The sequence below is a fragment of the Notechis scutatus genome, chromosome 3 (assembly GCF_049901735.1).
Source record: "Notechis scutatus isolate UNSWTSFEM ecotype Mainland chromosome 3, rNotScu1.2, whole genome shotgun sequence".
Taxonomy (NCBI): Eukaryota; Metazoa; Chordata; class Lepidosauria; order Squamata; family Elapidae; genus Notechis; species Notechis scutatus.
This window is the reverse complement of record NC_142011.1, coordinates 166,654,502-166,669,391: the sequence shown is the minus strand read 5'-3', so window position 1 is coordinate 166,669,391 and position 14,890 is coordinate 166,654,502. Positions and strand designations below refer to the sequence as shown.

The window sequence follows — 14,890 nt, the reverse complement described above, 5'->3', positions numbered from 1 at the left end:
AATATTTGTCTAAACTATCAGACATATATTAAATAAGAGAGAATTAAATCCATTTCCAAATCCATACCTAACAATATTAAACATTCCCACTTCGGTGTAGGATAAATTGAAAAAATGTGCCTGGACATATGAATGTATGACTACAGTGAAATGTTAATCTGGCAATCTTGATAAAATAGGCTTATTTAATTAAATGAAAAGTCCATTCCTAAATGTGCTTGCATAGAAGGAATTCCCAGTGATTTTGTTATTTCCATGTACACTTCTCAATTGGCAGAAATAGTCTTTCATGTACATATCTAAATAGATTGGAATCTACTAGTACAATAGATGTTTTGAATACAGATGTGTGGCAGTGGATATTTGGTTTTAATTAATTCTGATCCTCTGCTTTTTCATCTGCACTGAACAGGTAAGCTGACAGTTTCCGCTAATTTCAGATGCCTATGCTTCTGTGCATAACACTAATACTTGTGCAATTTTTCACTGGTTCCAAGCATGTGTTGCACATTCTGTTAGACTTGAATAAATATTAACTTTTATTCTACATCAAAGACAAATGAACCTGTATTGTTCTTCATTCTGTTATAATGCTTTGAGGCTGGAAAGGGTGATTTGGGAAAGATTAAAATGTAAAAACTAATACAAAATTGAAAAAAGTTTTCTTATTGACTAACCTTACCAAAGTGTTTTGAATTTTAAAGAACAGCTGAAGTTAATTGCTATAAAAACAGAACATGTTTCACAAAGAGGTTGAAATGAACAATTCATTTGCTTATTAAGGATGACAATGCTTTAGTGAGTTATGGCTTAACATCACTGAGGCTCTTGTAATATATTTAGCCATATACATCTCACATTTAACAGTGTTATGATCTACCTCCTAGACAAAGAATTTGAAGCATATGGAAATTTTTATGATTCAGTTGTGAGATTGAAGGTAATCCTGGATTGATTCTGAATTTGAGGGTCAAAATAATGCGAGTTCTATGCTTACTAATTTGTTAAGGATTTTCTATATTAAGTTTCTTTATACATTTGATTATAAGAGACAATCTTAATAACAATTTTAAATAGGTTGGCTAGAAAACTAATTCTAAGCATCTTTCTTCATATAGTGATGGACACACACTAGATCAGGGGTGTCAAACTCAAGGCTGGGGGGGCAATCCGGTGTGCAGGGTGCTTAGATCTGGTCCATGGGGCTGCCCTGGAAACAGCGAAGGACCGGCCCACGGTGCCTCTGCTAGCAAAAATGGACCTCTCTAGCACCGTTTTCCCTGGCAGAGGGTTGCAGGAGGCCGTCACAGCCGAAAATGGAGCTCAGGAGCCACTCGCGCTGCAATTGCTCTCTCTCTCAACTGGCTAGCCAGCGCTCCCTTTCCTTGGGCAGCCTGCCTAGCAGGAGGGTCTGCGCCAAAAACGCTCCCAGTACCTTGATCTTGGCACTGGGAGCGATATTGTAGTTCGGTGCTTTGGTGTGAAAACAGGAGCTCCTTTGCAATCTTGCAGGCACGAAGTTGTATCTATGCCTGCAGCTGTATTGCAATGAGCATGAAGGCAGAAGGAAGCCCTTTGTGCTTTTAGTCCTCTTAGGGCTGTTTGTGGATCAATTCCAAAATAAAAGAGATTTAAACTGCCAGCATTCCTCTATTTGTAAAAATAGAGGAGCTATCAAACAGCACGTCTGTTCAGCCAAGACTGAATAGAATAACTGGGGACAGTGGCCCAAAGGGGGCATGTGTCTTCAGTTTTTTCTATTCAGTCTTATAGCCAAGCACAGCTGAATATATCCCACACATGGATCCTGTTGAAACCATTCTGGAGAATGTTTCCACTGGCAGAATGCTCAAGCCACCACAGGTGTCCCCCAACACAAGTGATGTCATGCTGGCCCCGCCCACCCTGCCCCCCTGAGGTCAAACACAGCCCTGATGTAGCCCTCAATGAAATCAAGTTTGACACCCCTGCACTAGATTATATTGTATTTCCTTATTGAAATGCATATTGTAAATGGTGAAGATTCAGCACAGTTTATTAAGCATCAGAAACTCTGAATGTAATCTGAACGCAATTCAGAAATGGACTCCAAACATATTTTTAATGTTCTTCCCACTGCAAAGGATGAATTACTATCCCAAAAGTTATTAACAAATAAGAATTGAGTCAGAGTCAGTGAGGAACAGGGTTTCACACCATTCTCTCACTCTTCCATATTAATACTAGCTGCTTTCTCTTTAGCTTTGATTTTTCTTTTATGACACTAATGACACTCCTTCCCCTTTCTAAATATCTAGCACCGCTGTATCTATGTGCTGAAAAGCAGATTGGTGGGAATGCTGCTTCCAATCTTTGCTTTCCAGCACATAGATACAGTGGTGCTAGATATTGCTGCTTCCAATGCCACTAGTGCTGGGCAAAAGGTTTTGTTCAGTGCTCAAAGCCAAATAAAGCTATATTAGCATGGATATTGGGGAAAAGAGAAGAAGCAGGAAGTAGGTGGGAGTTAGCCTGATGGGCAAATGGGAAAAGGAAGGATCTAACACTGTTTCATTCCAGTACCATAATTTCAAATGACAAAAATGGACCTGTTCTCTGAACCCAGTTTTAAACAAAATCAAGGTGGGAACGTCCCATCAAAAGCTATTAATGGCATAGATAAAATGGGAAAGGTAGCACTTTTGGACATGAACATAGTTTTCTTGTTGCAGCTGCTTGAATTTGAGTTGGTTAGGCCCAATATAAAACCATCCTATGACATAGTAATTAGTAGCGTAATTTTGGCAGTGTGATATTATATATGATATGTACCATATTTTGATACATTGGTATAATCCTTTGTACATTCCAGAAGGCTTTCTCAGTAAGAACTTTCTGTTTTAATTGTTATTAATTCATTCTTAATATACTAATTATAGGATGTACAGAAAATGTTACAAATGTCTTATTTTGCTTGGTTGTTTCTAGTAGATTACTGTGCCAATTATGTACATGTACACTACATGCTAAGCAGACGGATCTTTTAGAGATTTTAGCACATTGACATTGGTAATAAAGCTCCCTCTCAGGAACTTTTATTATTATGATTTTCACACAGTCATCCAGATGTTTAGACTGGAATTGACTGGAATTTATCCATCTATTAAGTAGTTCCTAAGGACCTGGGATAGACAAATTTTATTGTTTGATAGTGTTAAAGGTATTATTGCGGAATATAAGCTGTTACAAGTAAAGTGGCCTTTTGCAATTGACTATGACTATGGTGATTTTGTTAATGCCAGTGCTGTTCAAGTGGTGCTCTAGATGTTTTGGAGTTGACTCTATTGGTAGCACCTTTACTTTTCTTTTGAAAGCAGAGATTATTGTTATCATTATCACTAAGCATATACATCAGAAATGTTGCCCACTTTCTACATGTGCCCAAATAATTCAGTCATAATGCAGAACGATGAATGGAAAAGAAATCTCCTAAGGATTAATACAGCTGTGTGAAGGATTAATATAGTGAATAATAGAAGCTAACTTCAGTAATCTCAAGTAGCTCAGCAGCACAAAAACTGGTATTATATGGTAATACATAATTTTGGGCATATATTATGCAATGTATGTTATTTTTTATTATACTAGAATGAATTACTTTAACACAATTCCCTTTTTGGGGCTTTTATTACTTTCCAGGCTTTGTGTAACTGATAGATACTCAATTATATGTAAAGTGACTATTAAAGAATCAGTACTCATCTAGGGGTCTAGGTCTCCTTTCCTCTTTTCTCTTGAATTTGTGTTAAAACCATTAGTGTTGCAAAGAAATGTGCATTCATCAGGTACAGTGATGGAGGCCAGGGTGCATATTACAGCTTTTACTGCCTATGAGACATTGAAGCCCTGTTCTTAAGAACTGCCAGGAAGATTGGGAATCACGGTCACGGTTAATAGCAGCGAATTGCCAGTTCTTGATGGGTGGGTAGTCACTCTTCTCAGTGGCTGCCCCCTGGGGGAGAAGGTAGAAAAACAGAGGGAGGGAATTAGAGTGACTTTGCACAGTTGAGCAGGTTCATGCTGCTGGATCAGTGGCAGGCATTGGCAGGACTCCACTCTGGGGAGGCTCTAAACAACATCACACTCTCATTTTTACCAATTGGTGTTGCTATAGCTGGCAAAGAAAGGAGGGGCAATGGGATGGGGGCAGAACGGAGGAAATTGGAAGGCCAGGCTAAAGTAAGCAACAGAAAAGTTCTTTAGATCTAAGTAGAGTACAGTGTATAACTATGGTTGAAATGCTTCTAATTGTACTGGTATGTTGGAATTTAACTTGAAGTATGTAATTAAGGAGTTGGCTTGCAAATTCTTTGCATTCTCCAATGGTATAAGCATGGGGAAGGCTGGAGAAGCAGCTGACTTGGGGCACCGAGGCATGTGGAACATGCTTTAATTTTCCTTGTCCCACACATTCAACAAATCTGATTACCAATCCTGGATGCAAAAATGCAGAAACCAACAAAGAGTTTGCAGCATCTCTTTGCGAACAGTACGATATAGTGAAGAGAAGCACAAAAAGAAGGAACAATGAAGTAGGGATGATCCACTGCTTTTACATAATAGGGTTATGGTTTCAAACTGCAACCTTAGGAAAGAAAGCAGAAATATTTGATGTATTTTTTGATGCAGGGCCTTTTTTCTCACTGTTCCCCTAGACTTTCTATTATTTCTGCCCTCTAGGTTTCTTATTTTCCTCCCTCATTTGAAAGTCCTCTTTGTGGAGTAACATCTGTAAACTGTCATTTGGAAAATAAAATGATGGGATAAGAATTTTTTTGAAAGCAAGTGTAACAATTACGAAACTTGTCAGGGACTTGGCACCCAGGCCATCCTACTACTAGTGTGGTACCTCAGTGGTTTTTTGGGGGGGCCTAGACAACACAGCTTAGGTGGCATCGTCTTAATTTTTTTTTTCATGGTTCTTTGGGTTTAGAACGGCTTATAATAATAATTTTGACTAATACGATTTTGACATGCAACTTTAATGCTTAACCTTAGTACAACTCCAGAGCATTCCGTGTGCATTCAGCTGTAAAGAGTGATGATTTAAGGGAATGATATGAAGAAAAAGGTCGTTCTAGATTGAACCTTTAACAAATTGCACGAAGAAAACATATTATCCCACAAGTAAAAGGCTGCACAGCTTTTCAGATTTTTTTTTTCTGTTTGATTCAGAAAGTTGTTGAGACATAATAAAGAAAATAAGGAAATAAAGGGAAATAACAAAAAAGTGAATAGAAAATTGTAAACAGTGAAAATTCTTGTGAGATTTCTGATTGCTATTGTTAAAACACTCTCCAATAACATAAGATTTTTATTTTCTCTCTTTTTGGGGATGAAGAATTCGTTCCAACAAGAAAATGCTTTTATTGGTTGGAGGGCTGCCTCCTGGACCTGACCGGCTTCCCAGCAATTTGGTTCAGTATTATGATGATGAAAAGAAGACATGGAAAATACTGACAAGTAAGCAATTTATTTATGCTAAGTTACCTTGATGAATTTTAAAACATGGTTAATCAAATTAGGCACTTTATTGATTTGCTTCCCTAAAGAGATTTGTTTATATAAGCAATGGAATTTAACAAAGGACAAATAAATTGAGATAGAGGAAGGTAATATATTTTCTGTGAATAAGCCCAAATTAAAACTGGCTTAAAATCATTTAATAATGTTTTAGCTTTCTTACCTTCTCTAAATAAGCAGGCATTTTTAGTGCAGGGCATGTTACACACTATGGTTACTGTCCAGTAAAACTGAATTTCAAGAACAGTTATGTCTGTAGGACAACTGCACACTGTTCATATCATAAACACTACAGCTAATAAAGTTTGGGAAGTTTAACCTTGGCTGAATTGTGTCTAATTTATATTGTATTTTGAAATTCATGGCACTCTGTATTACATTCTATTATGTATCTTTTACTGTGGTGCAATTACTGTATTACTCTGAATATGTGTACAATTTTATTGAGAATTTTAAACACAAGAATGAAACTAATACAAATTTAAAAAGAGCAAAGAAAAAGAAAAGGAAGATTTTTTTAGGGAAAAAAAGATAAAAAGATAAAAGATCTTCCAATCTCCTTCACAGCAACTATGTAGGTATGGTTATAAATTGATCTCTCTTTCGAAAGTTATATCATGACTCTCTTTGTATACTTTATCTCTCTCTTTGATCGTTAAAACCATAAATCATAAGTTCACTTTTTGTTGTTGCTTTTTACACAAAGGGTCCATAAGGGATTTCCAGTCACCACAAAACATAGATTTTGTCTTATCAGTAAAGGGGAATATTTGTAGTTCAGGACTGAAATGAGTGGTCCTTTGTGTTCTCTGAGCTTAGTTGTTTCCTTGCAGACATTTCATTACCCAAACTAGGTGATACCGTGCTGATGATGTTACCTACTTTGGGTAATGAAATGTCTGCAAGAAAACAACCAAGCTCAGAGGACACGAAGGACCCTTCAAATTTTGTCTTTCCTTTAATCTAACAAGTCAAATTTTGCCATTTCCATGAGTTCAGTCATCTTTAGTCTTTCCTCTGTAATAGTTACTGCGGAGACTTTCTATCTTTGTACATACAATAATGTTGCAATCATTATATAACAATGGTCCGTGATTCTTTTCCAACTGTTTGTCCAAAGAGGAAAAGTTCTGATTTCAGTTGACTGTTAATCTTTAAAATTCCCTAAATAATTGAATGTATTTGAATCCAAAACTTTTTAACTTTTTTGCATGTCCACTAAGCATAATAAAACGTTGTATTTTTATTAGTTAATTTTCCCGTTAATGTTTCTGTTTCCTTTAGTGGTCCTTTAAAACCAAGTTCAAGTTAACAGCAAATGCCCTTAAGTTTTTACATCTTTATTCCCACAATTCTGTCATCTTGACTTATATTCAGTGATTCAGTAACTAAAATAAATAGGACAGGAGACAACTGGCATCCCTCTCTTGTCCCTTTTTGTATCTTAGAGTTTTTATTAAATCTCCATTGACAATGATATGTGTTTTCTATGAAGTATAAATTGATTTCTATGAATTATAAATGTAACTTACAATTACTTACTTATTGTATACATTGTCTCCCATATTCCTATCTTCCAAAATTTTAAACAATAAAGCCCAGTTCAAATTGTCAAAGGCTTTTTCTAAGACAATCAATGTGGCTGATTTTTCATTATGTTCCTCCCAGTAATCCAAAATATCCAAAGTATTTTAACATTATCCTTTAAAAATCTTTTAGATAAAAATCTACGTTTATCCTCATAAATAAATTATTGAATAACTATTTTCAATCTCTCAGTCAGAACCACTGTAAACAACTTATAATAATTATTCAGTCATGATATTGGCTGATGTTTCCTGTTAAAATCAATTCTTGTCCCTCCTGAAATATTAATGCTCTTTCCAGCTCTCTGGCATCTTTATACCCTAACAGGGGTCTTCAAACTTGATAGCTTTAAGACTTGTGGACTTCAACTCCCAGAATTCCTCCTCCAGCCATGTTAGCTCAGGAATTCTGGGAGTTGAAGTCCACAAGTCTTAAATTTGCCAAGTTTGAAGACCCTTGCTCTATAAAGTAGAATTCATCATATTTTGTAAAGATAGTAAGAAAAGTGTAACCCATGTATTGTCCAGGAACCATTCCTGTTTTAGACTTTTTCTAGTTTTACAAACTTCCCTTGTTGTAGTAAGTCCATTTGTAATCTATTTCTTTTTTCTCTGCAATCCACAATAAATTTTGTGCCTTTAAATATTGATCTATTTCCTCCAAAAATTATTGTCCTTTATCTAAATTAGAATCATATTGATTAAATGTTTTTACAGCCACATTATCTGCAATTTCAATATCATTTTCTTTTCATAATTTGTATGCCAATCATTTCCTTGGTTTATTTGCAAACTCAAAATTCTTTTATCTTCCATAATTCATTTTCATTTCTTGTATTTTTTACATAGATAATTGTTTCTGTAAAAGCTTAATTTGTTGAGAAATACTGATCTTTTCTGGGAACTTCTATAAATCTTTTCTTCTTTTTATATAATTTAAAGTAGCTTGTGTTTTCTTTTATCTCTTTTCTTTGAGTTTACCATTATGTTGTAAAAAGTAACCACTAATGGGAGCTTTGCTTATGTCCCAAACCATTCTTAAGTCTGTAGCTTAATTACGATTAAGGTTAAGTACCTTAACATCTGTACTCTTTTAGCTTCTTTTTACAGTCTCAGTTTTGCCTCTATCTGTAACAGTATTTTATTTAACCTTCATCTCATATGTAAACACCAATCTGAAATCTCCATTTAAAAACCAACTCACTGAATTAAGAGCGGAAAAAAGTATTTGGTAGTATGTCTACTTTATAAACCTTAGTAGCTAAATTGATACCTATTCTTTGAAAAGACCTATGTTTAATTTCCATTTTTGTGCTTATACCAACACTAGATGAGTCTGTCTTGTATCTCTCTCTGATGTGGCCTTGTGTCAATGCACAATATTACTTATAATTGCCCAACTCTGTTCATCTCTTTTCTTAAAGGGCACCTGTATACTGAGATTTAGAAAATACTATTTGATCAATTACAATTTCCAAGCTTACTTGGTTGTAGAATCAAATAAATGTTTTTTGGGGGGTTGACTGGCTGCATTTATATATCAGTTCCTTTGTGGGTAGGTTAGCTGCATTGGTCAATAAAGCTAAAATTTTCATTGTCAGAATTGCCTAAAGCTATTCAGATAAAATTATAAATGAACACTTTTCATCCATAAATCAGATCTATACTTTAACAGCTTGACTAGTGAAATTGGAGGCTTCTAAAATAAATGTTTTCTAGCAATCTGATCCTAAGAGCAATTTTATCTAAAGTCATAAAAGTAGGACTTGAAAAAAGTACAGAATTGAAAAATACTATACAGAGGCATGTACCTACAGATTAATTGATTAATTAAGTGCCATCAAGTGGGTGTTAACTCTTAATAACCACATAGCTACCATCGAACTTCTCCATGAAGATTTGACCCCAACCTAATACTTCAGGTATTCTAATAGTACACCCATTGTGTCTGTAATCAATTCTATCCACTGTCATCCACTTTGCTTTCCTTCACATTTTTTAGTATTACACAAACACAAGAGTGTGAGTTGTTCACATAATGTGTCCAGAATATTACAATTTGAGCAAGTCTTTTGTAGTCTTGAGTGAGAATTCAACATAACAAACACAAGCAACAGAACATAATGACACCAGAATCTTGGATTTTAAAAGAGCTGATTTTAATAAACTCAGAGAGAACTTGGGAAAGATTCTATGGATGAAAATCCTAAAGGGGAAAAGAACTCAAGAATCTTGGGAAACTGAGAAAGAAAAACAAAAAATCCAAGAAGAAATCAGCATGGCTGCACAAAGATCTCTCTGGCAAATTGAAAGAAAAAAAGGTATACAACTAAGGCAGAATATCAGCAGATAGCCAGAATCTGCAAAGACGAAAAACATCAAGGAAACTGTCAGTCCACTAAAGAGAGAAGACGGCAAGCAAGTAACAGGCAACATAGAGAAAGCAGAACTGCTTAACTCATTCTTTGCATCGGTCTTCACGCAAAAAGAAACTATAGCTCAACCCACCAAAAACATAACTGTAAAAGACAGACCAGTACTCAATGTGTAGTCCTTGATGGGTCTAAGTCTACATGGAGGGAAGTAAGCAGTGGGGTACTACAAGGTTCTGTCTTAGGCCCAGTACTCTTCAATATCTTCATTAATGACTTGGATGAGGGAATAGAAGGGGAATTTACCAAATTTGCAGATGATACTAAGCTGGCAGGAATAGCTAACACCCAAGAAGATAGGCTCAAGATCCAAATGGATCTTTTTTTAAAAAAAACAAATTTTATTCAGTTTTTCACATAAAAACAAAAAGCTCTTTTTAGTGGACAACATATTTCCGGGTCATCACTTTTACATACAAATATGACAATAGTTATACATTCATATATGCATACTTAATTCTATTATTACCTTTTCCATTCGAAACTTTCAGAAAGGAGAGAAACAAGCAATTTAATCCTAGTCTCTTTGCTTAATCTCAATCCAAATATCTTTTCGTTTCATTTCAATTATTTCAAATATAATCCTTTGATATTTATTTTAAAAACAAAAAATAACAATATATGTTTACCTAATAATAATAATAATTAAAAAGTTACCAATATCTCTCCTTCCTTTTAATAGTCTGTATTATCTTATTAATTTAAATAGTTCTTTAATCTGTCATATTTTCTTTCCATCACACATTCTTTCTATAAATTCTAGATTAATACAAGTTTTAACACAAAAGAAAAATAAACAAACATAGGTTTCCCCCCTTTTACTGCTTTGAGTGTGACACCTCAGTGGTTAAAATATACCTTTATTCCCTCATCTTAATTCCCAATAAACCTTTATTTTTAAGTAGTTACAATAATAATCATTACATCTTTTCATTTGGATTCCGCAATATATTTCCCCCCCTTAATTTTATTTCTAATTTCAAAAAAAAAAAAAAAGTGGGGGGGGGAGATTGACTATTTAATTCCTGGTCACTGATATTGACCTCATTTTAAACATCTTCACATTCATTTCAATTATTACAATTTCTTCAATGGACCTTAACTTTTCTTTTAAAGATAAAAATAAAAATGTATATTCATCTAATAAGAGTTATAAGTATCTATCCCTCCATTAATAATCTATATTACCCTATTTTCTTAATATTTTAAATTGCAAATATATTCTTGTTACCCCTTGTCACCCTGCAGAATCCCCCTTTTAATTCATCAACCATTATCTCTGAACAAACCATTTCTTTTCATCATTTTACTATTTTCATATTTCTTTATTTCCTGCACCTGTTTCTTACTGCCTCTCCTCCCCCTCTTTTTCCCATATCTTTTCTCATTCCGGTTTATATCCCTCTCTTTCTTGATATCTTCCTTTCCCCTTTTCTGCTGCGCCTTTCTACCTCTCCTGATTTCACAGGTATTCCCCTTTTTGATTGTCTTCTTAAATCTCAACTTTTTAGCCTTCCTTCTTTCCTCTCATCTTTGTAGTGTTCTTTGTGTTAATTGTCTTTTTAAAATGTCTTCTCCTTGAGTCGACTCCTCTTCCTCTGAAGCTCTTTCTTCTTGTTCTTCAATCGCCATTTCCATTTCTTCTAACACAGAGCAAAGTGAGTCACCTCTTTCCTGTAGTAATTCTCTCATCTTTTTAAGTTCCATTCTTAATTCCCGAAGAGATATCATCATTACACACTCTTATATTTTATAATCATTGAAGTCCACAAAAAACACTTTTACTTGCCTTCTTTCTTCTTCAAGTTTTCTAAAGTTCTCAATTGTTCCAGCCCAGGGTCTATACCAAAAACATCAGTCAATCCCACAGGCAGTCTTTCCTTGCTTCTTTCTTTATTTTGGTTCCCCTTTCACTTTCTAAAATTCTTACTTTGTTTCAATATTTCTTTAACATTATATTGACATAAGTTCATACAGAAACAGGATGATTTCCCTTTTGTTTGAGTTTAAGTTATTTGTCAGAAGATGGCACTCTCCGTTATACAAAGTCTTCACCTTTTTCCCCTATTTTATTATTTAGGGTTTTTCGAACCTCAATATTCCAGCACAATCCAATCTCCAATTTATAAATTATATTATTATTATTTTTTGACAATCTTAAATCCAGCTTTATTTTATGCCTTTTTATTGCCAAAATATTTTAGTCCAATTTAATTAAGTCTTTAGTTCCAGCTTCTTCCTTTCCCGGTTCGAAGCCCCGCTTAGCTGTCAAAATTATTGTCTTATTTTTTTCCTGTCCCTTTGTATTTCTGCCGCTCACTTTTCTTTTCTTAAAAGTTCAATGTTACCTTAATTAATCCCGGGGTATTTTTGTTTAGTTGTTTCACCCAATTGTTCCGGCTCAGATGTTATCCATCTCTTTCTTCACTCCTGCACAAATCTTAGTCCAGCTGAGTCCTCCTCTTCAGGGTGGCCATTTTGGACCACTGCTTCAGTCGTCTTCGGGGGGAAAAGAACCAAGCCCAGGAGGGGAGATGCGGCTCCCCTCAACCTGGCTTGTGGCTTCCCCTCACTCCACCACCCCTCCAAGGCAGCTTCAGCCCCTAATCGCAGTGATCGGGGCTCTTCAATGAAAGAGCACGGACCATAGCCGCGGACAGTTGCAATCTATGGTCCATCAGTGAGGAGGGCTCAACTCAGAAGTCCAAGATCCAAATGGATCTTGACAGACTAGAACACTGGGCCGTATCTAACAAAATAAAATTCAATATAGAGAAAAGTAAAGTCCTACACTTAGGCAAGAAAAACCAAAAGTACACATATAGACTAGATGAAACCAGGCTCAATAGCAGTAACTGTGAGAGGGATCTTGGAGTCTTAGTGGACAACCAGCTAAATATGAGCCAGCAGTGTGCAGCAGGAGCCCAAAAAGCTAGTGCAATCCTAAATTGCATTAACAGAGGGATACAATCAAGATCAAGTGAGGTACTAATACCACTCTATAAAGCCTTAGTAAGACCACAACTAGAGTACTATATCCAGTTTTGGTCACCACATTATAAAAAAGATGTTGAGACTCTAGAAAAAGTACAGAGAAGAGCAACCAGGATGAATGGGAGCCTGGAAACTAAAACATACGAAGAATGGTTATAGGAACTGGGCATGACTAGTCTAGTGAAGAGAAGGACCAGGGGAGACATGATAGCAGTCTTCCAATATTTGAGGGGCTGCCATAGAGAGGAGGGGGTCAAGCTATTTTCTAAAGCACCTGTAGGCCAGACAAGGAACAATGGATGGAAACTGAACAAGGAGAGGTTTAACCTGGAAATACGGAGAAACTTTCTGACAGTGAGAACAATCAACCAATAGAACAATTTGCCCTCAGAAGTTGTGGGAGCATCATCACTTGAGACTTTCAAGAAGAGATTGGACTGCCATTTGTCAGAGATGGTATAGGGGTGTTGGACTAGATGACCTACAAGGTTCCTTCCAACTCTGATTATCTGTTATCTGTTAACTCTTGATTGATTTGTTTGACGATGCATTTGTTGGGGTTTGGGGGGGTACTTCTAGCATTCTTAGGAGTTTTCTTCAACACCAAAGATAAAAAGAGCAGTGTTTTTTCTGTCCTGCTTCTTCAAAATTTCTGTATGGTACCTCAGGGGAAACCATTGTCTGCATGATTCTGATCTTTGTAGGTATTAGTACATCATCACAATTTATGAATAAATTTTCCAGGGCCTTCCCAGCTTGCTTTACCAAGTGCTGATCTAAGACATATTTTTAACAGCTTATTTTTACTGTTCATGACTGATCCTAAAAGGCAAAAACTATGTACCATTTCTTCAGTGTCAATTTAAGAGTGGTTGCTATATTTGTCATTAGTTGGTCTTTGTAAGTTTACGGTACTCCTTGATTCTCATTATTAGAGTTTACGGATCATTTGCATTTCAGCTATTGGAATAGCAATATCAACATAGAGCAAGTTATTGATGTTTCTTCCTGCAATTTTATAATTCCACTGGTCTTCTTCCAATCCAACTTACCTCAATATATTGTCAACATGCAGGTAGTCCTTGACTTACAACCACAATTAGGATCAGAATTTCCATCACTAAGTGACACAGTTATTAAGTGAATTACAGATTATGCCCTTTTTACCATGGTATTAAGTGAATCACCATAGTCATTAAGTGAATCTCACTTCCCCCATTGGTTTTGCATGTTGGAAGCCAGCTGGGAAGATTACAAATGGTGATCATCTGTTTCCAAGATGCTGCAACTATCATAAATACATGCTGATGTCCAAGCACCTAAGTTAATAATTGTAAGTGTGAGGACCGATTGTAAGTCAGGACTGTCCTAACAAATTGCAGTAGTTTAACCAAGAGATTAGAAGGGTATGAGTCACTATCTTCAGCACCTCCTATTTCAGTAAAAAATGCAGTTGGCTGGTTCACAATAGGTCAGATGTTCTCCTAGACATAGCTTTCATGTGGTGTTTCAGCAGAAGATGTGAGTCCATGAGAACTTCCAGATTGCATCCCAGCTCCTTCATGGGATGTTCAGCTATATCTGGAGTAATAGATGAACCATCCAGAAAATGGTTGCTGAAATCAGCATTAATTCCATGTTGCTGAAATTAGATTCACCTGTTCACCCCATTATAACTTCAGAAAGTAAAGAGTTCCATTGTTATTTGGCCTGGAGTAGAGCTGTTAAAGTTGGGTGTCATCAGCATATTGAAGATAATTAGCCATAAATGGATGGATGACTTCTCTCAGTGGTTTCATGTAGAATAGATGATAAATAAAATGGGGAGGATGAACAAACCCCTGAAGCACCTCACTGAATTGTCCAAGAGCTTGTATTCTTCCTCTCAACACCAAACTCTCCACGCAGGATGGAACCACATAAAAGCAGCCGTAAGTGATGCCCAAAAGGGTACTATGACTGATAAAACAGAACATGGAGAGGCACTCTCCTAAAACTCATGGGAAGGGATCCAGATATTCCAGTTTATCTAAAGTTTCTGTAGTTGAAATTAAGTTTTCACTTAACAAGAAATGATAGATTGGAGACTGATAATAATTATGTAAAATAGTTGAGTCCAAGTGTTGCCATTTGGAGGACAAGGCACACCATTGCCTCCTTCAAGGGAGATTAAAGCAACCTCTGTGCTATGTAAAAAATAGAATTTTCTCAAGAGATGGGAAAATTAAAATGTGTGGTTATATTTGTAAGCTATAAGAGCCAATTTTCTCCCCCTTTCTCTGATATGATTGTAAGGTATGCAAAAATTTTAGCTTC

At 35.8% G+C, this 14,890-nt stretch overlaps 1 protein-coding gene across 1 annotated transcript in view; it reads left to right on the top strand.

Annotated features, from left to right (window-relative positions):
• Positions 1–14,890, top strand: part of KLHL14 (kelch like family member 14) — a 78,278-nt gene that overhangs the window by 16,114 nt on the left and 47,274 nt on the right. Inside the window, exon 2 of the mRNA XM_026670290.2 lies at positions 5,381–5,502. Coding sequence (XP_026526075.1) covers positions 5,381–5,502 — 122 coding nt within the window. The remainder of the gene's footprint in view (positions 1–5,380; positions 5,503–14,890) is intronic.